The sequence below is a fragment of the Dioscorea cayenensis genome, chromosome 7 (assembly GCF_009730915.1).
Source record: "Dioscorea cayenensis subsp. rotundata cultivar TDr96_F1 chromosome 7, TDr96_F1_v2_PseudoChromosome.rev07_lg8_w22 25.fasta, whole genome shotgun sequence".
NCBI classification, from domain to species: Eukaryota; Viridiplantae; Streptophyta; class Magnoliopsida; order Dioscoreales; family Dioscoreaceae; genus Dioscorea; species Dioscorea cayenensis.
This window is the reverse complement of record NC_052477.1, coordinates 23,184,557-23,207,219: the sequence shown is the minus strand read 5'-3', so window position 1 is coordinate 23,207,219 and position 22,663 is coordinate 23,184,557. Positions and strand designations below refer to the sequence as shown.

General features: G+C 38.9%; 2 protein-coding genes across 2 annotated transcripts; both read right to left on the bottom strand.

The window, feature by feature from the left end:
- Positions 1-5,255: 5,255 nt before the first annotated feature.
- On the bottom strand, positions 5,256-5,723 carry LOC120265168. The gene has a single exon (XM_039273057.1). It carries the CDS (start codon positions 5,721-5,723, stop codon positions 5,256-5,258), a length of 468 nt encoding a protein of 155 aa, XP_039128991.1.
- A 7,137-nt stretch (positions 5,724-12,860) lies between these two features.
- LOC120265167 (protein MIZU-KUSSEI 1-like) lies at positions 12,861-13,556 on the bottom strand. Its single transcript, XM_039273056.1, has one exon. It carries the CDS (start codon positions 13,554-13,556, stop codon positions 12,897-12,899), a length of 660 nt encoding a protein of 219 aa, XP_039128990.1. The 3' UTR covers positions 12,861-12,896.
- Positions 13,557-22,663: the final 9,107 nt, after the last annotated feature.

Here is a 22,663-nt window from a genome sequence, read left to right as displayed (position 1 = left end):
GTGGACGCTCCTGTGGATTTTTCACACGGCCGTGTGGAATTTCCACACGCCCGTGTGGATTCTCTGTTCTGCAGTTTTCTCGGCCAGCTGTGAATAGTGCTGCTACAGTACTTTGCTACAATTTTCTGCTATAGTATCCGGCCTGAAGTATTTCCCGAATCCATACTTTCATTGAGGTAACGCAAACGGGCACACGTTCACGTCGTGGATCGCTTTGCTTCTTCAATGATGGAAAAGTTGGTGGAGATCTTGTTCTATATGCATAAGTCGGAATGCTTGAGTATGACTGCCCTTATGCCCCTCCAATTGGTTGTGCTAACTCAAATACGAGGAGGTTGGCACACACTCTAGCATCTCACACCCGACCTATGTCTTCGTGTTTGAACCTTAGCAAGATTTCCTTCAAAATCAGTGCATTATGATCCACATTGGCTTCTTTCCTTCATAATCGGCCTCACAACCCTACCTGCATAAAAGTAACATAAAAACACACCTATTAGTGTAAAAAGCCGAGAAAGGTAATGTTTAACATAAGGAAAGAATGCTTCGCATTCATATCGCACAAGCACTTATCAACCTCTCCCACATTTAAGCTTTTGCTTGTCCTCAAGCAAAAATTAAACATTTTGTGCATAGATGAAGTAAATATTGGAAGTGCTTGGCCTTAGGTTCACCAAAGTATACAAAGAGAGCATTCTACAAGTAAGGGAAATTTCAACACTAAACATGAAAAATCGAAGCTCTAGCTAAAAACTTGAATCAAAAAGGACAACAAACCCGAAATCGTGAAAGTGTATGGACTCACTCAAGTCAACCCAAAGTATACTCCTCAAAGCTCTAAGTATAAGGGACTTATTTATCTATAACAAGAAAGCAACACCAATTTCAAAGACGGTAGTAGCTTCACACATTCTCTAAGGTAGCCCTTTCCCAAGCGGCCGCTAAGGTGGCTTTCACACTTTCGAGGTGGTAGCTCTTTCTACCGGAGTGGTAGCTTTCACTCATCCTATGAGATAGCTCTTTCTCTTATTAGGGCATAACTAGTATCCGACTTATGAGAGTAGCTTCATACTTCATAGGTGGTAGCTTTTTCCACCCAAAATGCAAAATAAACAAAAAAAACTATTTTTTTCCTTCTTTTCATTTTCATTTTTTTTTTTAGAATTTAACACAAGAAACAACTATAACTAGTCCCTTTAACATCAAACATGAGTTTCCAAAAGAGTTTAAAGAGTGTGTAGTGCAACGAATGTAAATCGGGCAAAAATTCCTAGAAATTCAAATAAAACTAGAGCATGAAGACATTCAATGTTGAAAATTCTTTTAAACTCAAGAATGCAATCAATACAACTAAGGTGAACTGCCATTGGCTATGTGAGCATGTATATCAATCAAGAACAATAGAAAAGATGTGTGCACTATGAAACTCTCTCCCACACTTAAGTTGTACATTGTCCCCAATGTACACATGCAAGCTCACTCATAATGTATATCAATCAAGAATATATGTGGGAGAAGTAATCAAAACAATACTCCCCTGATTCCTAATGTCGCATTTGATGAAGCTAACTCCTTGGGAGTAGTGTTCCAACGGGTTGTGAAGCTCACACGGCCAAGTGCCGAAGCACTTTGGCCGTGCCCATGACAAAGTCTCAATTCCCAAGATGGCAAGACCATCTGCACGCATACACGAGGGGGTTCAGTGAAGCTCAATAAAAACAAAATAACTCGAGTATATAAAAGATAGAACAATGAATACAACTCGAGATGCAAAATGAAAATAAACTCAGAAGGAGAGTCTTTTCTAAGTGAACAAGTCCAAAATAAAGTGCATAAAAGTAAAGAAATTGAAATAAAATCAAATGTCGGTGTCGCGCTCTGGGTCCTCTGCTGCTGTTGGTGGTGAGGAAGTACATGGTAGGTCCACCGGTGCTGGTATAGGTGATGGGGAAGATGCTAGAGATGCCGAAGGGGCCTGAGGAGTCCTCGTTCACAAGACAAATGATGAGGCGACATTTCGCTCTAAGATCTGTTGTAATGCGTCGAAATGTGCCATGAACTCTGTGTACTGAGCAGCCTACGTGGCCATGATCTCGGCAATCTCTGCTCGGGCCTCAACGACCTCTATCTGTATCACTCCTAAAGCACTCTCGAGCCTCTCAAAGCGATCATGGGCTCGAGATGGTGGAAAACTATACGTCTGGGGGTGCATCCTGCACGCTTGGGGGTGCCTCGGGTCTCCATCGGTGCTCGGGTCGAGGGCTTGGAAGCAGTCGAGATGCCCGGCCTCATCACCCTCGTCGCATGACTATCTCTGGAGTCGGTGAGAACTAAGGCGTAAACCCCTGTCCAAACTCTCCCAGTTACCATCCCCATCAATCTCGGTGTCTCCATGCCCAAGGGGAGGCGGTATAGTCACCTTCTCGGCCCCTCTAATCGCGTCAAGTAATCCCATACCAGCGACTAATCTCGTGATATAGAGCACTGAGAAAAATCACTCCAAGTCTGGCATACTACCCCTGGTGTCGTATGTACTCTGCCAAGATATGCCCTAAGTGTATCGGTGTACACCGCACCATCGAGTATAGATATAAAAGCTCCTGTCAGCTAAGCACACCAGTACTGTCGCCTCGCCCGCTCACTGATCTACTCAGAATAGCGTGAATGTATCTGTAGCTAAGGCGAGAAAGGCAACTGGCCTTCGAAATCCCAGGCTCATACTGCCCCTGCCCACATAATGCGGTGTACACATGCTACGGAATCAAACTCCCTGGATAATATGTGGGCAGCTGCTCATACTCCTCTGTCTCAGTATAAGCCGCATCATATAACTCCATCAAGATCGCAAACTGAGTCACACTCAAGCTATGCTGCTGTCTGAGGTCTCTGAACTGAATAGTACCAATGTTGCCGAAACTGGAGTATGAGCGATCGAACTCGAACGAGGCTAACACCTCGAGCGTCAGTGTGCAGATGGCCGGGTCTCCGATCGATAGTAAATGGTCCCAGCTGCCAACCGCAAGCATACCCTCGATCTCGTCTGCCATAGCCTCAGCTAATTGAATCTCCCAGAGTGTGTTAAGGTCAGGGATTCTGGTCTGGCCAAATCTTAGACTAAACAACCGCTCGAACCTCGCCTGATGCTCAGGAATGGTAAAACTCATACTCTCGGGTTCGGGAGATGGTTCACGAGGCCGCTTATCAGCTTGCTTCTTCGACCGAGGTGCCATAATCTGCAAAATTTGAAAGGAAATCGATCAAACAAGTTAATTAACAAATACTGCAGAAATCCACACGGTGCGTCGCGAATTTCCCTGCGGCTGCGTGTGGATCCACGGGGCGTGAAAATCGCACGGCCGTGCCTCAAAATTGAAAAATACAACGTACAATTACTTCTAACTCCTTTCTAAACATGAATAAGCATTCTAATTGAAGAAACGAAGCATTATTAACTAGATTTATCAAAGAAAATCATGAATTGGCGAAGAAAATCAAGAATATGTCTTACCGACGAGTTGAGATGAGAGAATTTAGATTCAGCCTGAAAACCTCATAAAAATCCTACCAAATCGGCTCTAAGGGATCAGGAAATGATGTGAGAGTTCTCTCAGACGAACGGAGGATGTGAAGAAGAAGAAGAGGAACGGCTATTCTTTAAAAAGACATCGCGCCTCTTGGCGTTCTGTACATCTGCACGGGCGTGCGGAAATTACCCCCGCCCGTACGCCTCCATAAAAGAACCGCATAGGGGCAGTTGCACGCCCCTGTGCACTCTCGGGAAAAAACGGCCACTGAATATTAACGTTCTCGCAAGGGCGTGCGGAAAATAACCACGCCCGTGCGCCCGACCCACAAGGGTAGCCGCATGCCCCTGTGGCTTCTCTAGACATCCAAGAAAATTCCTAAGTGTTCCGCACCCCCGTGCGGAATGCCGCACGGGCGTGGACATTCATAGGTCCAATTCACAGGGGCAAGCGCACACCCTTGTGTCTTCTCTGGATCGAGAGAGCCCCTCTGCAGAGATTCGCACGGGCGTGCGGAAATTATCCACGCCCATGCGAAGTTCACAAGGTCGCCCATAGGGGTGAGTTCACGCTCCTGTGCGCTCTCCGGATAATCTGCCAAACTCTGCAGGAAATCACACGCCCGTGCGGAAATTACCCACGGGCATGCGATATTCGCATGGTCGTTCACAGGGGCAGCCGCACGCCCCTACGCCGTTTCTCGTTTGATTCCCAATTTGTCACAATAATTCTGGAAATCATGAGAAAAGAATTCCCCTCCCCGATCACTCCTCAGGGCCTTAACCTTCAATCCAGTCTGTATTTCCACATATGCATGGAAATTCTGGAATTTCTCAAAAACTTCTGACTTGGTCTTGAGTAGAAAAACCCAGCACCACCTGCTGAAATCATCCACATGTAAGTAAAAAAATTTATTAGCTCCAAGTGACTCCTCGCTCATAGGACCACAGAGATCCATATGGATCAATTGGAGACATTCACTCGCTCTTCGGGCCATGCCACAAGGGAAGGAATTCCTAGCTTGCTTAGCCATCACACACTCTTCACATTGTGATTTCTCCTTCAATTCTGGAATTCCCTTCACCATCTTCTTCCGAGTGAGTGAAAGTAGACTTTTATAATTCAAGTGCCCAAAACACAAGTGCCACAACTCATCTGGTGACTGAGTTCTTGCAACCATGCTCATGTTCTCAATATCAGCAATGTCCAGAGTGAACATGTTGTTCCTCAACCTTGGAATTGTAATGACATTAGTCTTCTTATTACAATCACTGATGACACACATGTTCTCTTCAAATTTAACTCAGTACCCCTTTGAGAGTAGTTGGCCAACACTGAGGAGATTATGTGCAAGACCCGGTACATGTTGCATATTATGCAAATTCTTCTAAGCTCCTGATTGAGTTTTAACAGTCACAGTCCCCACACCTTGCACCTTCATCTCCTTGTTGTCTCCCAACCTCACACTGACCTTCATGACTCATCTAGGGTGCTAAACAACACTTTGTTTCCCGTCATGTGATTTGAGCACCCTGAGTCAATCAACCATATTGAACTGGGTTGGAGTTCAGTACAACTACTTGCCATGAAGAGATTTCCATCCCCACTCTCTTCTACAACTAGGCCAGCACCACTCTCAGTTTGTTTCTCCCTTAGCTTGCACTCATCTTTCATATGCCCATATTTCTTGCAATAAAAACACTGAATATGGCTTTTATTCTCACTTCCTCTTCATCGGTTGCTCTCATAGCCTCTTCCCTGGCCACGATTGCTTCTTCCCCTTCCTCGCAAATGAGATCTCCCTCGACCTCTGCCTTCGCCCGAAGAGACAGTAAAGCCACTTGGTTTGAGCTGTCCTGTGCTCGAGGACTCACCCCTTGCTACCAATGCTTTCTCACTGGTCTTCATCACAGAGCGATTAACTCTCACTTCATGAGCTTGAAGGGTGCCACAGAGATCATCAAGACTGAGTTTTGAGATCTCCTTTGATTCTTCAATCGCAACAGCAACCCAGTCAAACTTTGGAGCCAGACTTTGAAGTACCTTCGACACCACCTCTGGTTCCTTAAGCTTGTGACCAAGACCCTTTATATGGTTTGTAATTGTGATCAACCGCGAGACATACTCTTGAACTCCTTCATCGTCTCTCATCTGGAAGGTTTTGAGGTCTTGCCGAAGAGCCTGAATCCTCACCGCCATCACCTTGGAAGTCCCTTGACACTGCTACCTCAAGGTTTCCCAAGCATCATGTGAGGACTTAGCTTCTGATATCCGGTCCAAGTTTGGACCATCAACAGCTTGTTGGATAATGCTTAATGCTCTGGCGTCTCGCTTCTTGTTCTCTCTCTCCACGGCCTCATCCTTCGACTCTGTCACTCCATTCTCCACAAGATCCCACAACTCAAGGGATCTGAAGACCGTCTTCATTCGAAGACTCCACCGGCCGTATTCTGGGCCTGTGAACACCGGGACCGAGGGTTGTGAGAGGGTCACAGGTGCTCCTACTAGAGTTGTCACGCCGTTAGTCGCCATCAAGCTCTGATACCAGTTTGTAGATGACCGGAGCGCTAAACACCCGAGAAAGAAGCTGATTATTTGATGAAAAATGCCTAAAAAGAGAGCAAAGTGTTTGTTAAAATGCTCACCAAAAAAACCCTGCACTCACAGAGAGCGAAGAAAGGAAGACCAGTCAAAGATTGGATTTTTCACCAATACCATTCCTCCACTATCTCCCAATATATATATAAACTAATACAGACAGTCAGACAAAATAAAGCACAATCATTGGCTAATGCCCAAATTAAACACCCATTGGATACCCCATTCCACTAACACTTAAATCATTGGGTGGATACTAACAATAAGAGATTGAGTAACTAAATACTCTTTCTCACAAAAAGACTTAACTAACATAACAAACTTTAGCTTAATAAAGAAGAACCCAACTTGGCAACCTTGCTGGCTTCTCCACTTTGGTTCAATACAATGCCATGCTTGTACATCACCATCTTCATACCAACCTGATCACCATCATGCTTCAGCTGCTCCACCATACCGTGATGCTTGCTAGCACCGCATCCCATGCCTTTCGCCAGCACACTGTTTTCAATCACATCTTCAATAGAGGTTCAGGTCATGCAGCATCGGAGATCCGATGATCAGCCGGTTGAGGTTCCCCATTCCTCCTTTCTCTAGTGAGAGAAATGAGGAAGGGGACAAACTGTTGGTGCATAGGGACAACCTGATGTCCAGATGCATAACATCCCTCAATTAGCCTCGAGATGGCAATTCTGGAGATCAATTTGTCTTCATACAAATGTCTCATATGCCTCGAGATAAGGTCTCACAGGATTCCCTCATTAGTTCAATTCAAATTCCATTGATTCATTCAACTTCTTTAATCAAACCTCGGGATCAAGTTGTGAATATGATCAACGATCAAGATGAGAAAAGAGATGATATCATCCATCAGCAGCCTCGAGATAAGCATAAAACAGATTCATTTCATCTTCTGTTGAATGAAGGTTTAATGCCTCGAGATAAGCACAACTCAACTTCATTGATCAAACCTAAAGATCAACCCGTAAGCATGATCAATGATCAGGATGAGCACGGAAATGATATCATCCATCAACAGCCTCGTGATAGGCATGAACCATATTCATTTCATCTTCCATTGAATGAATATTTAATGCCTCAAGATAAGAACAACTCATTTAATTAAAATCATAATATTTCACTTCCTTCTAATCTAAATAATTTAATCATCAAAGATTCAGAAGTTGATGCTGATTCTATTCTACCAGGTAATGATACTTGAAGCAATTGCAAGGATACTACTCAAATTATACCGATTTCTTCCCCAAAAACTGGGACATTGCCAACTCATCTAAAATTACTCCCACCAACCCTGGCAATACCAGAAGGTTACAAATGGATTTTCATCCATGGCGGATGGACACTAATTCCAAGCATAAATTCTGATAAATTCTACTCTCAAGATCCTTCTTTCCAGAACATTTCTCCATATAACCCTTCTGATGAAGAACTTGTTTACTGGGATGAAGATGAAGATTTCCTTACAAATGAGATTATAGAGGATGATCACTTTCTAGAAGAAGAGAACTTTACTCAACCTGAAAGTAATCCCCACCCAGCTGATCTAATCATTGATCAACCGAATGATACTCTTAGTGATCAAGCTAGGAATGGCAAGGACCCAATGGACACAGAGGTCTCAGATATTATTCCAGATCATTCTCCTAACACAATGATTCCGTGACAAATCAGACGGAGTGATAGAACCAAGAAATCTTCTGGTCGCTGGAATGAAGAAGTTGGGGGTATTCCTCATCCTCCTGGATCCACAAAGAAGAAAATACCAGTAGATCTGTGAGAAGGTACCCTTAATCTCCCTAATCCTATATTTTCTTCTTGGTCAGATTCTCAATTTTTCAATTACAGCAATTCATGTGGTATTAAATTTTTGGGGTCTCCCAACCATAAATTAAAATTCTTAGATAAGATTTGCTCTCTAAAGTCGGATAGAGTTGCAAAATTCCCAAAAGACCAAGGATCTCCTTCAAGATCCGACAACTAGACTATTTTGGTTACTCATGAAAATTCTAAGCTGGAATGTTAGAGGTCTAGGCAGACCCTCAAAACGCCACTTAGTCAAAGATGTCATTCAAACTTCTAAAGCAGATATAATATGCTTGCAAGAATCCAAACTCCAAGAAATTCAAAGCTCAACTTGAAGATTAGTAGGAGGCACACGCTTTAATACTTTTGATTTCATACCAGCGCTAGGTACAATAGGTGGCATAATCATTGCTTGGGATTGCTCTCAAGTTATTGGAATTCTAATTCACAAAGGTTCCTTTTCCATCTTGATAGCTTTTAAAAATATTTCGAATAACAAAAATTAGGTTTGCTCTAGCGTTTATGGACCCAACAATCGTCCCCTCGATATGATTTCTGGAATGAACTTCGATTAGTTAGAAATCATCACTCTAATCTCTGGGTGATTTGCAGAGATTTCAATACTATTTTCACCATGGAAGACAAAAATAAAGGAGATTTAAACCCTAGAGACATCGCTACATCTCAAGATTTCCTATGTGAGCTTAACCTCATAGATCCTCCTGTTCAAGGGCGTAGATTTACTTGGACCAATGGACAATCATATCCACTTTAAATTCGCTTGGATCAATTTCTTTATTCTTTTAATTAGCCCTCTATAAATCCTAGATCTACTCAATATGTAATACTTAGAATTGGGTCAGATCATACCCTTATTAGTTTGGATTTTGGGGAACATTGCTCCAATTTGAAAAATTCTGGTATACCAATTCTCAACTTCCTTCTCTAATTCAGAACTGGTGGTCCGATTCTCAACCTGACGGTTGTGGAGCTTGTATTCTCTCCAAAAAATTAGGAAATCTAAAAGTCAATCTTCGTAATTGGGCTAAAGACACCTTTGAATTTTCCAAACTTCACAAAAAAGAGTCTATGCACAGGGCTTAATGCTCTAGACATGATTGGTGAAAGCAGACCCCTCTCAGAAGATGAGGCCAATCGCCTATCTCAAATCTGTCTTGATCACTTTGCCATTCTAAATAAAGAAGAATCCTACCAAAAATAGAGATCAAGAATTACCTGGCTCAAGGAAGGAGATTCAAATACAAAATATTTTCATCAATTAGCAAATGGAAGGAGAAAAAAAAAATACCATTTCCCACATCTCTCATAATGACCTCTAGATAAAGAGTGGCAAAGATATTGGCAAAATTTTCACAAATTATTTTCGCACAATGATTAGAACTCCAATTTCTAATTGATTTCTTTTGGATTGGTAAAGAAAGAGTTGACCCTTCTTTTCTTGAAAAACCATTTTCGTTAGAAGAAATAAAATAGGTAGTGTTTAGCCTAAATGCAAATAAAGCTCCAAGATCCGATGGATTCCCAATTATCTTCTATCAGAAACACTGGAGCATAATTCTAGATACAATAGTAAAACTCTGCAAAGATTTCTATAAGGAAACTATTAATTTTGAATGCTTGAATTGGGTTCACAGTGCACTTATTAGCCTCTTAAACTCCACCTGCAAAATTGTTTCTAAAATTCTTGCTTCCAGATTAAGCACAATGATTGGGGACCTGGTGGATGAATCCCAATCAGGCTTCATCAAGGGAAGATGTATTTCTGATAACATCATTGCTGCTCAAGAAGTGATTTTCAACCTTCAAAAATGGAAAGTTCTTGGGTATGCTTTCAAAGTTAACTTTGCAAAAGCATTTGACTTGTTGGACTGAAACTTCTTACTAGAAATCCTTGCTACCAAGGAATTAAGACCCAAATGGTTGTCTTAGATTCGCATCATTCTTAAAACTACAAAGACACAGATTATCATCAATGGAACAATTTAGGGTTACATATGTTGCAAAAGAAGATTAAGACAAGGCGACCCACTTTCCCCTCTTCTATTTACTCTGGCTGCAGATGTTTTAAGCACAATGTTTACCCATGCTCTTCACTCCAAAGTTCTAATGGGAGTCCCATTGGACCAAAATGAAAACATCTGTCACCTTCAATATGCGAATGATCTGATCATTTTTTCTTAAGGAGGATAAGAAGATCTTCAAATAATCAAATTAATCCTTTATCTCGTTGAAGGGTCCTCTGGCCTCTCCATCAATTATTCCAAAAGCTATTTATACTCTACAAATTATGGTTTCCAACCACTCAGTTCATCTTCCATGATCCTCAATTGCTCTAGGAGCTGTCTCCCGCTTACATACCTGGGAGTTCCCCTTTCTAGAAGGCGACCAAGATGGTTAGACTGGAAAATCTCATTGGAATGGTTTGTTCAAGACTAACACCCTGGAAGGCAATTTACCTATCTCTTGGAGGTCGATTGACTCTTCTCAACTCAGTTCTCTCAACTATACTAGTTTATTGGATGTCAATATTCAAACTTCTAGTTTGGGTAATTAAAGAAATCGATCAGATTTGAAGGGATTTCCTATGGAAAGGACCAGATTTGGGTTCTAAAGGAATTAGACTGATCTCCTGGAAAAAAATTTGCAGAAATCGAATTATAGGTGGTTGGAGAATTCTCAATCTCCAGGAATTCAACTGGGCTCTTCTCGGAAAATGGTGGAGGAAACTCTCTTCTAACCCAAATAGCTGTTGGGCAAAAATCATTAAATTCAATTACTTGACTAGAAGCTCAACCGGAATTTTATTCCAAATGCCACCAAGAAATAAATCTTTCTTTTGGGCAGGACTACACTTTGCATTGCTTCTTTTTCACACTTGTGTCTCCAAAAATGTTAAAAATGGATCAAACACTTCTCTATGGTTTGATAGATGGCACTCTGGGAGAACCCTAAAAGATCTCTGGCCTTCGTTGTTCAATGATTACATCTCACCATGGATAACTGTCCAACAGTTCTACCAGCAACTTAACTCACCAGAGAGGCTTTTTCACACCTCTACCCTCATTGATTTAGCCCCTATTTTGGGAGCAATTCTTGACTGCACTAGTGACGAGGAAAACTTCCACACTTGGACATTGGAAAAAAATGGATCCTTCTCTATCAATTCTTTTTATAAGTTTCTAATTGATGGTGGAGCCCGTAGTCCACTCTACCACCAATTCTGGAAAATTAAATGCCCAAATAAAATTTCTCTATTCTGCTGGCTAGCTTGGGAGGATAAGCTTTTCACCCTTACAAATCTCTTCAAAAAAGGGTGTAACACTCAAAATGACAGAGATACATGTGTCCTCTGCCACAAGGCTTCTGAGACCGTGGAACATCTTTTCCTCGACTGTGAATTCTCCTCGGCTGTGAATTCTCGAAAAGAATTTGATCCTTCTTCACCCAAATTCTTGATCTACATTCATTTCCTACCTCCATTTCTAAGATCTTGACCACTTGGCTTCCATCTCTTCACTCTCAAATTCGTACTCTCAGGGACCTTAGTTCAAGAGCCATAATGTGGAATATATGGTTGGAAAGAAATAATCGAATATTTCAATCTAATGTGTTACCCTCTTATTCTATCATAGTTAAATCTACTAATATACTTCTTTCTTGGTTTTCAACAGTTGCAGATAGTCACCAACACTCACTAGACGAGGCATCGTAGAGGATAAAGTGCTCTCTTAACTTCATAAGCGCAAGGGTTTCACTTCAAAGCGGAGACTCAGAACAAAATCAAGCCTTGGAGTAGGTTGCTCCTCTTGTCAGCCTCAGTAGGCCTGCGCCTCCAGACGGTGGCTTAGCCAACTAGGCTGTTTTTTTCTTTTTGCTTATCTTGTTTCTGTTGTCTTGTTTCTCCTTGTTACCTCTGTGCCTCACCTTTGGTGAGAGACCTCTAGTTTTTTGCTTTTCTTGTTTGTTAGTGTTTGATTTGTTTTTTATTTCAATAAAACCGTGGTTTATCCATTTTTATTAAAAAAAAGAAATGGAAAACATATTCAAGACAAGTAAACACTTATCGTTATTTAGATCCCCACCAATATTCTTGATCAATTTTGCCAAACTTATGTCCAAAACTCAAGAGTTAGATCAGTGACGGGATAAAAAATAAAATAAATAAAAATAAAAAAAAGGAGAAAAACAAGGGCCAAAAGCGAAGTGCGCGCATCAACATTTATATTCTTCAATAGCATATCTCAGGTGAGCTAAAACAAAACCTAAAGCCCCTTTCAATTCCATTTGGCTAAGTTATCAATCATGAAGATGTTATTATTATTATTATTGACAATTAATTTTCAAAAACAAGTAGCGGTTTCCAAATCTCTTTTCTCAATAGCATTTATATCGCTTTAATTCCTGTCAATAACATGTAAATTATGGAAGTGCATTCAAATATTTATTTATTTTTTTTAATTATCGCTTTATTCTCTAAATAATAAAATACGTACTCATTTCAATTCTTTCATCAATCATGGTGTGATAGTTTATTTTAAATTACCGCTAGGCTAAGCGCCTTCTAATACAAATTTTAATATATTTATATGATTCAAAAACATGTGTGTATATATATAATATAACCCATTATAATTTTGCAACTCAGGAACCTAGAAGTACGGTTACCAAAACAAAATAATCCCAAAAGACCAGCCCTTCTCACCAACATTTTTTTATTAACATTTTCTTATTATTAATCCCATTTCTAATCTTCATTTAAATCCCATAACTCTCCACCAAATCAATCAAAACAAAAATAAACCACCAATCAAACCCATGCATGCATTCATCTCACTTCATTCCCAAACTTTTTTTTTTCTTTTAAAAAAATCATCATAATTAATCATCATACCAAACCCAAAAACAAAAATAAAAAAAAAATAAAAAAAATCAAATCCTAACGAAAAAAACAGTGAGTTCAGGCCCAGAATTTCCATCAGGATTAAGCATATAAAAAGTTTCAGAATCCCGGGACCCAACCACCCTATCAAAGTGCGCGCGCATGTACGTGAGCTCACCCTCAACCGGGTCCTCGTTCGGCAAAACACCGGCACCCATGGACACAGCCTGCAGCAACTGCATGACCATCAAGTCATTCTCCGTCGGGTCACGCCGAGTCGCATAGCCAATGCTCCGGCCATTGACGAAGGCCGTCCAAGCAGGCTCGTCAAGAAGCTTGGTTTTGTCGGCTGTTTTCTTCTCACACTCGAGAGCTACGCGGAGAAGGCCGGAAGAACCGAGTTCTTGCATGAATTTGGCGGTGGGGATGGAGAGGTCGAGAAGGAGGAGAGGGAGGCTGCGTGGGTTGTCTTGGAAGGAGAGGGAGATGCGGGCTTTGCGGTGGCCGAAGAGGGTGCCGGTTGTGCGGGTGGCGCCGTGGATGTGACCGTCAGGGGAGGCGGAGGTGCCGCGGTGGAGAGAGCCGTGTAGACGGCAAGTGGCCGGAGTGAGGATGGGGAGGGAGCGGAAGGCGGAGCGGAAGGCACGGTAGAGACGGGTGGGGCGATGGGAGGAACGGCGATGGTGAGAGGTTGGTTGGAGAAGAGTCATGGGGATGGAGTGGCCGGGAGTGGAAGGGTTGTCGGAGGAGGAGGGCTCCCGTAAGGGAGTGGAAGGGGGAGGAGGAGGTGGAGGTTTGGTCATGGAGGAGGAGGAGGAGGAGAGGAGAGAAGGGAAGGGTGGTGGGTTTGAGAGAGTTTTGGGAGTGTTGGGGAGGAAGAGGAGGAGGAAGAGGAGGAGAAGGTTGAAGGGGTCTCTGGATTGATTGAGAGACGTTGAGAGCTATGGTCGAGCTTGATTTTAGGCGGGAAGGGTGGGGTGTTTATTATTATAATAATAACAATAATAAAAAATATTAATTATTATTATTATTATTTAATAATTTTGCCTAATGATAATTAAATGGTATTTATTATTGTTTGGATTTTTTTACATATATGTTTGTTTTTGAAATGATTGAGCTCGGAATTTTATTTATTTTATTTTATTTTTTACACTAAACTCGATTTGACAAGATTTACAGGCATGAATCTATGCGTGGGTAACTCTCTTACCTCTTGTTTGGTCGGGGGATTTTAGAGGGGTAGTGAGGGGTAAGGGGGAGTTATGCTTGTTTGGTTGGGGGCGTAATGGGGAGGAGGAGGGGTTTGGAGAGGTGCTCTACCCCTCCAAAGTCCAAACCCCTTTATATCTCACCCCTCCAAATCGGGGTCTTTTGGAGGGGTGGGATTATTAAATAATTTTTTATGAGAAAAAACTCATGTGAATAGACAATAATACCCTTCCTAAATTTAAAAAAATACATTATATCTTTTTTACAAAAAAAACATAGCTTTCGTTTTCTCACAGCCGCCCAGGAAGAAGTTTTTTTATCCCATAACTAGCTTGAAGGAGATCTGCGACTGCTGCAGCTGCAAAGAAGAGATCTGTGATCATAGTGCTTGAAGAGATCCGACCACGGCTCTCGGCGTTGCCACATCAACTTTCAAAAAGGTTGCGGATTTATTTATTTTATTTTCAATCAGATTTAATTTGTCATGGTGTTTCTTCTAATCTAATTTGATTTTTATCAATCTTACATTTAGAAAATAGGATTTTCCAAATATATGGCTTGAGGATAAAGATAAAATCTTATCTCAATAATTTCTGTAAGTTTGATTTTTTATTTTCCTGAAGCCATTTTTTGTAATTTCTTCACATATAATTTATCAGTAATCTTAATTTAATTTAAATTGAGAAAAATTTATCTTTATTTATTTATTTGAATAGAAATCATGCATTTATCTCGTTATATTGCATTTGAATAGAAATCTTGTAATATTAGTTTATAAAATATATTAATACTAAATAAGATAATAATTAGGATAATTAAGATGATATTGACATTTCTAATTAAATTACAATATTTTAAACTCATTAATATCATTTAACTGTACTTATTAATTAGGACAACATTGCTTGCTAATTAATTAATTAATTAATTAGAATTGTAACACTAATTAATTAATTAATTAATAAGAATCTCAACACTAATTAATCTCATTTAAACTCGCTATGTCTTAATTAAAATACAATATTTCTAATTTGCTTTTATAATTTTCAAAACATTATAAAATACTTTATTCCATACAGTAATGATTGTCTTTCTATATATTATAAAATACTATAATTTATTCTAATTTTCCTTTCCATACAATTTTCTAAATATTATAAAATACTTATTTTCTCAACATTTTGATTTCTATAGGAGAAGGATTTATGCAATTGTAGAAGCAAAAGTTTACAAGAATTGCAAGTGAAATTCAAACCATTGACAAGTAATTATTGTATTTAATTTGTTTTTTGTAATTTATTGTTGTTGCTTTTAAGTTTATTACACATGTCATTAACAAATAATTACAAGTGTTGATTTTTTTTACATGATTGGTTAAATAGTTGTCATAATTTATATTTTTATCAAATTTAGATGGACAATGATGAAGTGATAGGCTGGTGGAATACCGTACAAACTATGGTAGCTTATACAATGAGCTCAGAAAGAGAACGAAATAGAGGTGAGATAATGAGTCATATTATGAATAGTCAATCTGGTCGTAATATAGTGAGAATGGGGCCTCCTGCATTTTTGAGATTAGCTGAAATGTTAGAAAGTGAAGGTGGCCTAAGACCTACACGATGGGCAAGTGTGGAAGAACAACTTGCGAAGACTCTATATATACTAACACATAGTGCCAAGAATCGTGAAGTAAACTTCTGGTTTCGACGTTCAGGGGAGACTATTAGCCGTCATTTGCACAATGTGATAAAAGCCATAATCCAATTAGAAGATAAATTTCTTATCCAGCCTAATGGTGCAACTATCCTTCCTGAGATTCGTGGCAATGAAAGATTTTTTCCATACTTCAAGGTAAACTTTTATACATGTTAGCATATATACATCCATTTCACATAGTTGACAAAAACACGAATTCTAATATTTATATATTATACAATGTTCATATATAAGGATTGTGTCGGTGTAATTGATGGTACACATATACGTGTAAAAGTCGCTCGTGAAGATGCTCCTAAATACCATGGTAGGAAAGATTATCCAACACAAAACGTCCTAGCAGCATGCACATTTGACTTAAAATTTACGTATGTGCTTACTGGATGGGAAGGAACTGCATCGGATTCTAGAATAATAAAAGATGCGTTAAGGAGAGAGGATAATCTAAAAAAATTCCTCTCGGTAAAATCAATTGTTATTTGGGTTTATTTTTTTCCTTGTTTACCTTAAATATGTTTATTTGGTTCAAAGTAAAGCTTTATTAATATACATATTTCAATTCAAGAAAATATTATCTCGTAGATGCTGGATTCATGTTATCAAAAGGACTGATTACACCTTATAGGGGTGTGTGATATCATTTAAAAGAGTATTCATCAAGAAATCCTCCACAAGATTATCGTGAATTATTTAATCTCCGTCATGCATCATTGTGTAATGCCATTGAACGAGCTTTTGGAGTTTTGAAGAAGCGGTTCATTTATAATTTCAAATGCTTCGATGCCCGCTATGGAGTGAAAACTCAGAATTCAATAATTTTAGCTTGTTGTATTTTACATAATTATTTGATGTCTGTGGATCCTGATGATGACCTTATAGCTGAGGTTGATACCAAACTAGCAAGCGAAGAAGTAACTTATGATGAATATTGTACTCATAGAATTAATAGTGAAGATTCGTGCAAGGAGAACATTTAAGGGATCAATTTTTACTCTACGCAATGTGGAGAGATTACACATCACAATAATCTATAGACTTAATTAACTTTGTCTTTATATTAATTTCCTTTTTGCTTCTTTGTTGTGTTTGATTTCTTATTGTTTGTTATGTTTGATCTCCTTGAACTAAGGATGTTATATGTTTTTATGTAGAACTTATTGAGGTTTGGTATTCTAATAAATTTTTTATTATGAAAATAATACTTCTCTTTATTTTTATTTTATATACTTGTGAATTATTTTGCCTTGAACAGCATGCCATCCAAAAAGAATGACGTGCGGGAAGGAAGCACATCAAAAATGCTCATATGGACACCTGTAATGGATGCAACATTAGTTGATGCATTTCTAAACCAATATAACATGGGGTTGAAGGTGAATGGAACTTTCATTTCCAAGGCTTATGATAATATTGTTGATGAACTTGCAAAGAATTTCAACATCAAGATTGAAAAGAATCAAGTGAAGAGTCGATGGAAGATCTTAAAAAAACATTTCTCTGATGCTTATGATATCTTCAAGAATGGCATGAGTGGATTTACTATAGATCCAATAACTCAAATATGGATGGCTGAACCAGAAGTATGGAATGATCTCATCAAGATAAAATTTATATAAATTGGTTAAGATGAATTGTTTTAACTATGTTCAAATGGGATAGAATTAGAACTCATTTCAATTATCCAGATTTTATATACTCATATGTTTCTATTAGTGAGGAGCATGATACACTATCTGGCCCTTGGCCCCCCTTCATGAGAATAGAGAGTTAAACTTGCGTCCAACCCGAACAAAGAAACACTACAAGAAAAGTCCCAAATCGGCACGGTAGTATCAGCACGGAAATGAGTTCAAAAACCGTGCGAAATTGATTTTGGCACTGTATTTGGTACCGAAAATTAACTATGCTTATAGAATGGTCACAAATAAATTTTGGCACCGTCTTTTTATACCGTGCCAAATTTTGTCACTGCTTTTTGCACCCTTTTTTTACTATTGTGCCAAATATTAACATTGATATTGGCACGGACTTTGGTTCCATATTTGGCACGGTTTTGGCATGATTTTATTGGTTCAGTATTTGGTACGGTTTTTTGGCACGATTTTATATATTATATTTTTTCACGATATTTGGCACAGTTTTTGGGAAAAAAAATTTGTCACGGCTTTTGGCAAGCTTTTGTTTATTCAATAAAAACATAATTTATATGAAATTAATTTTATTTAAATTTTCTTGAATTACACCCATCAATTTTTTTTTTTTAATTGATAAACAAAAATTATTTTATTGAATTAACAATACATACACATTCCTTTAATCAACTTCTTCAACATCTTTTGACTAACAATAAAAACACTATGGCTGATGGATTGTCTGGAAATACTAGGCAATGTAGAGAATACAAATATAATATTAGTCAATTTGGCAATGTAGGTAATATTGTCTCCAACATCTATTGTCCATCTACAATATAACACAAATCTTAGTCAAACTGATACACCAACATGAAATGATGAAAGGAGAAAACAACAACAATATTAGTAATATGAACTGCAAGCAAATTTAAGTTGGTAAAACCAAACATTAATATTTATGTATATTCACAAAAAAATTTACTAAATTAACTTAAAAATAAATAATTAATTAAATAATTAAAAATACCAGTAAGTGTGACAAGAGGTCGAATGCATGAATGCTGAGCAAGAGCTTGAACACAATCATCATGGTTCATACGTAATATGAGACATCTCTCAATCAAATGTTGAACCAGTACACATATATAATAATCATCATCAAATTGAGAAGATAAAATAAATTAAAACTTGTTCTTGATTAAATAATCATTAATTAATTAATTACCATTCTAATATAGCTTTGTGGGTGGTATTGCAAACAAGGGAGTTGAGAATGATGATGACGCATATTGCTTTGTTCTATGCGATAATCATTATTTTGTTGTATATTCACAACAAAATTTATTTTGCTTAGAAATAAGAACAAGAAGAAAAAATACAAAATGAAGGAGAAGCATACCAAGCCACCTTTAGCACTAGTTACAATCATGAGAGAGAGACAATTGGCTGGAAATGATTTTACCAGTCCAGTTAGAAACAAGGCATTATTAGCTTCAGATGTTATGGCATTCATTTTACTGGACAACATTCTATCCAAACGTGTTGTCTCAGGTTCTACGTTTGTTCGTATAACCTTCTCAATCTCCTTTTGCAGATCTGTAGAACCTGAATGAAAAAATGATTGCATGATGCTCCAAAAGTATTCCAGGAAATGTCAAACACCAAGAATAAATATTAGAAGCTAGGTACCAGGAACACTGAGTTTCTATATTTGAAAAGAAGAGATGACTACCATATCTCATAAAGACTCAGCACTAATAAGTGCATGTGCGATATGAATGCGAAGCGTTCATTCCTTATGTTGAGCATTACTTTTCTCAGGTTTTTACACTAATATGTATGTTTTTATGTTACTTTCGTGCAGGTAGGGTTGTGAGGCCAAGTATGAAGGAAAGAAGCCAATGTGGATTACAATGCACCGATGTTGGAGGAAATCTTGATAAGGTTCAAACGCGAAGACATAGGTCGATGTGAGATGCTAGAGTGTGTGCCAACCTCCTCGTATTTGAGTTTGGCACATCCATATGGAGGGGCACAAAGGCAGTCACACTCGAGCATTCCGACTTATGCACATAGAACAAGAGCTCCACCAACGTACCTATCATTGAAGAAGCAAGTGATCCACGACGTGAACGTGTACCCGTTTGCATTACTCCGATGAAAGTATGGATTCGGGAAGCTATTCGGGACCAAATCATGTAAAGGCAGAGCACCGTAGCAACACGGTAGCAAGTATTGTAACAAAGACCTTTGCTCACATGGCCGAGAAAAGCAGGAGTTCGGAGAATCCACACGGGCGTGTGGAAATTATCCACGCCCGTGTGGAAATTTCTGCACGGGCGTGAAGCATCCACGCCCGTGTAGTCGCCCGATTCAACCCTATTTAAAGTGAATCGACCGGGATTTAGTATTCTTTTTCTCCATCTTTTCCCCAACTTGAGAGAGGGCTTGGCTAGGGGTTTTGAGGGGTATTAGCCAAGGTTTTTGGAGAGGTTCTCTGACTCGACATCGTCATTCCCGAGGAAGAAGGTTGGTATGGGGAGCTTCCGTCGGTACGTATCCTATACCCGGACGAGGGAATCCTTGGACGACGAGTAGAGGACTTTCCACAAGACCATCGACACGACCATCGAGGGGGTTTCTTTATGGATTCATTGCTTTTACATTCTATTTCTTTGATTGTACTTAGCTCCATGGAGAGCTAAACCCCTAGTGGGTACTCGGGGTATTTGTGAACCTTAGGATGTATTCGTTTCTTTGAATCTCTTTTATTATGCTTTCAATAAATTGATGTTTATTGTGAGTTCCAACCTTGAATGCTTGATTGTATGAACATTTCCCTAGAGTGCACTAGGGTTGAGAGTTCTTGTTGGTAACCTTGTGAGTGAGTGACACACCACGAGCGTTAGACAAAAGCTAGGTTGGAGAGGGTTGAGAGGGTGAGTCGAGGAGGTGCAGGGAGGCGTCCCCTTTCCCCTCGACGTGATAGATTCTACCTCCCGTTCCTCGAGTTTTTTTGCGGTTATAATAGAGTGAATGGTCTAAGGGATGAACTTCCGCGGGGGCTTAGTTGCTGGCGTGCATGCGGGTGAAGCGTTGAGGTGATGTTAGTATCTAGGGCTCAATTGTGGTTAGGGGACCTTCCACCGGACCAAAGGGTTAGGTCTATAATTAGGAAGAGATTTATCACTTGGAATCCCTAGAGCTCATTGTAACTCTATACGAGTGCGAGGTGTTGAGATTGTTCGATTTCTCCTCCGAGACATGTATAGAGTTAGGCATAGTTGACCTTAGATTTGGGACTATGTAATTAAGGATTTCCACGACTCACCATTGCATTGATTAGGAAGCATAATAGAGGGTTCTTGCACTTGAAACAATTATCCTAGGTGGAGCATTATCCGGGTACCCCATCTTTATCGATTGCCTTATCCCCTTCTTTACTTTTGCTCTCTTATTTGTTGCTTTTATTGTTGAGAATTGAATCATTGTCACACTCATCATTATTGATCTTTCACATAGCTAAGAATAGAATTAAGTATTTTTATTCCCTACTCTCTGTGGATTCGATACCCGCTCATCCGGGATTATTACTTCGACAAACCCGTGCACTTGCGGGATATACACAAGGGGACCTTGTCAAGCACTCAACACAAACACACACGCACATGAAAGGAAACTATATTGAAGTACAACTTCTATCAAGATTGAGATAACAAAACTGAGTATTGCCAAATCTCATAAATGGATTCTTTAAGCATGGCTCATTGAGGCTGAGTATCGGAATATTATTCAAGAACCTTATAATAGTAAGGTAATGAAAACCACAAATTGAAAATAGATACTGGCAAGGAAATATGATAGCTCAAACATTTAGAAAACAACTCCTAAAAATATAATAAATGAATGCAACTGGCAAGTTGAAAACCTGAATCAAACCCTTGATGGGATCACCACTAGTAGGAATGATATATTGCTTGTTGGCATCTACAATCCCAAATGCCTCCGCACGCGACACTTCATCTTGAGGGAGATGAACATTCATTTCATCTCCATCAAAATCAGCATTATAAGTGTTGTCATGAGAGAATTTTAATGCAAAAGTAAACTCATGGTAAGAGGAAAGCAATCAACACCTGAGAAAATACAATAATAAACCTGCAATTTTCATAATGCATTCTAAATGTCTTTAACTCTGGCAATACACAAACAACATGAGCCGTTAGACTTGGCTTGTGCAGTGTGGGCTGCCAAATAAAAGAAATATGAAACATTATAGGATATTATGCAAAAACTTATGCAAAGAGTATCACCTTTATTTAACAAAGGCGAAGGATCATATTTAAAGAATAAAACTTCCTCGGATGATAATAGACAGTATTCCTCAAATGTTAACATCAGACAGATGTTGATAGTCTCATAATATGTCACCAACCATATTACCTATAAGAAAAATGGCAAGCAATACAAACAAACGGCATCATAGGACTTCCATGTCCAATATATATCACTACACATCAATATTGAAACAAAAGATAAACAAGAGAACAATTTAAATTGTTCAAAGAATAAATGATAGATTTGATACATGATATTGCCATACCTGCCTATTGACAAGGACAACATCACCATTGCGAAGGTGAACATTGACAATCTTGCCCTCAAAATCAGTTTCTGGTCATTTCCCTGTTTGTGCAGAAGCTCATGAAGTCTGTAATTTTCGAGCAATTGCCATGCGATGATTTCTAGTAACTTGCAACTTGTACATCCTATCTTTGTCTTTGTAATGTGTCACTGCAGGATGAAGATCAGTGTCATTTATAACAGCAACCCTAAGTTCATCAACATTTCAAGGGGTTACTCTCTGCAAAAAAACTTGTCTCCTCAGTTGCAAAAAATAAGAACTTTACATATTTATAAAATTAGGTGTTTGTTGAAAGAAGCTCGACCAAATATTTTACATATATGTGTGTTGCCTATTCAAGGTATCAAAGAAACTCTTTTTCTTCAACAGTGTTTAACACATTACTTGCAAAATGAAAAAAAAAATCAAAGTTAAATTACTTCATTAGAATAACTTAATGATAAAACAATCCATCATGTGCTCATAAGTCATAACATAAAACCAAATTTATAAACTTCGCAAGACAAATGCATATAGTTGCAAGTGGCCCATAATTACAAAGAAACAAGCATGATTATAAACTTTGCTTTACTATCAGTATAAATTAATATAATTAAACATACATACA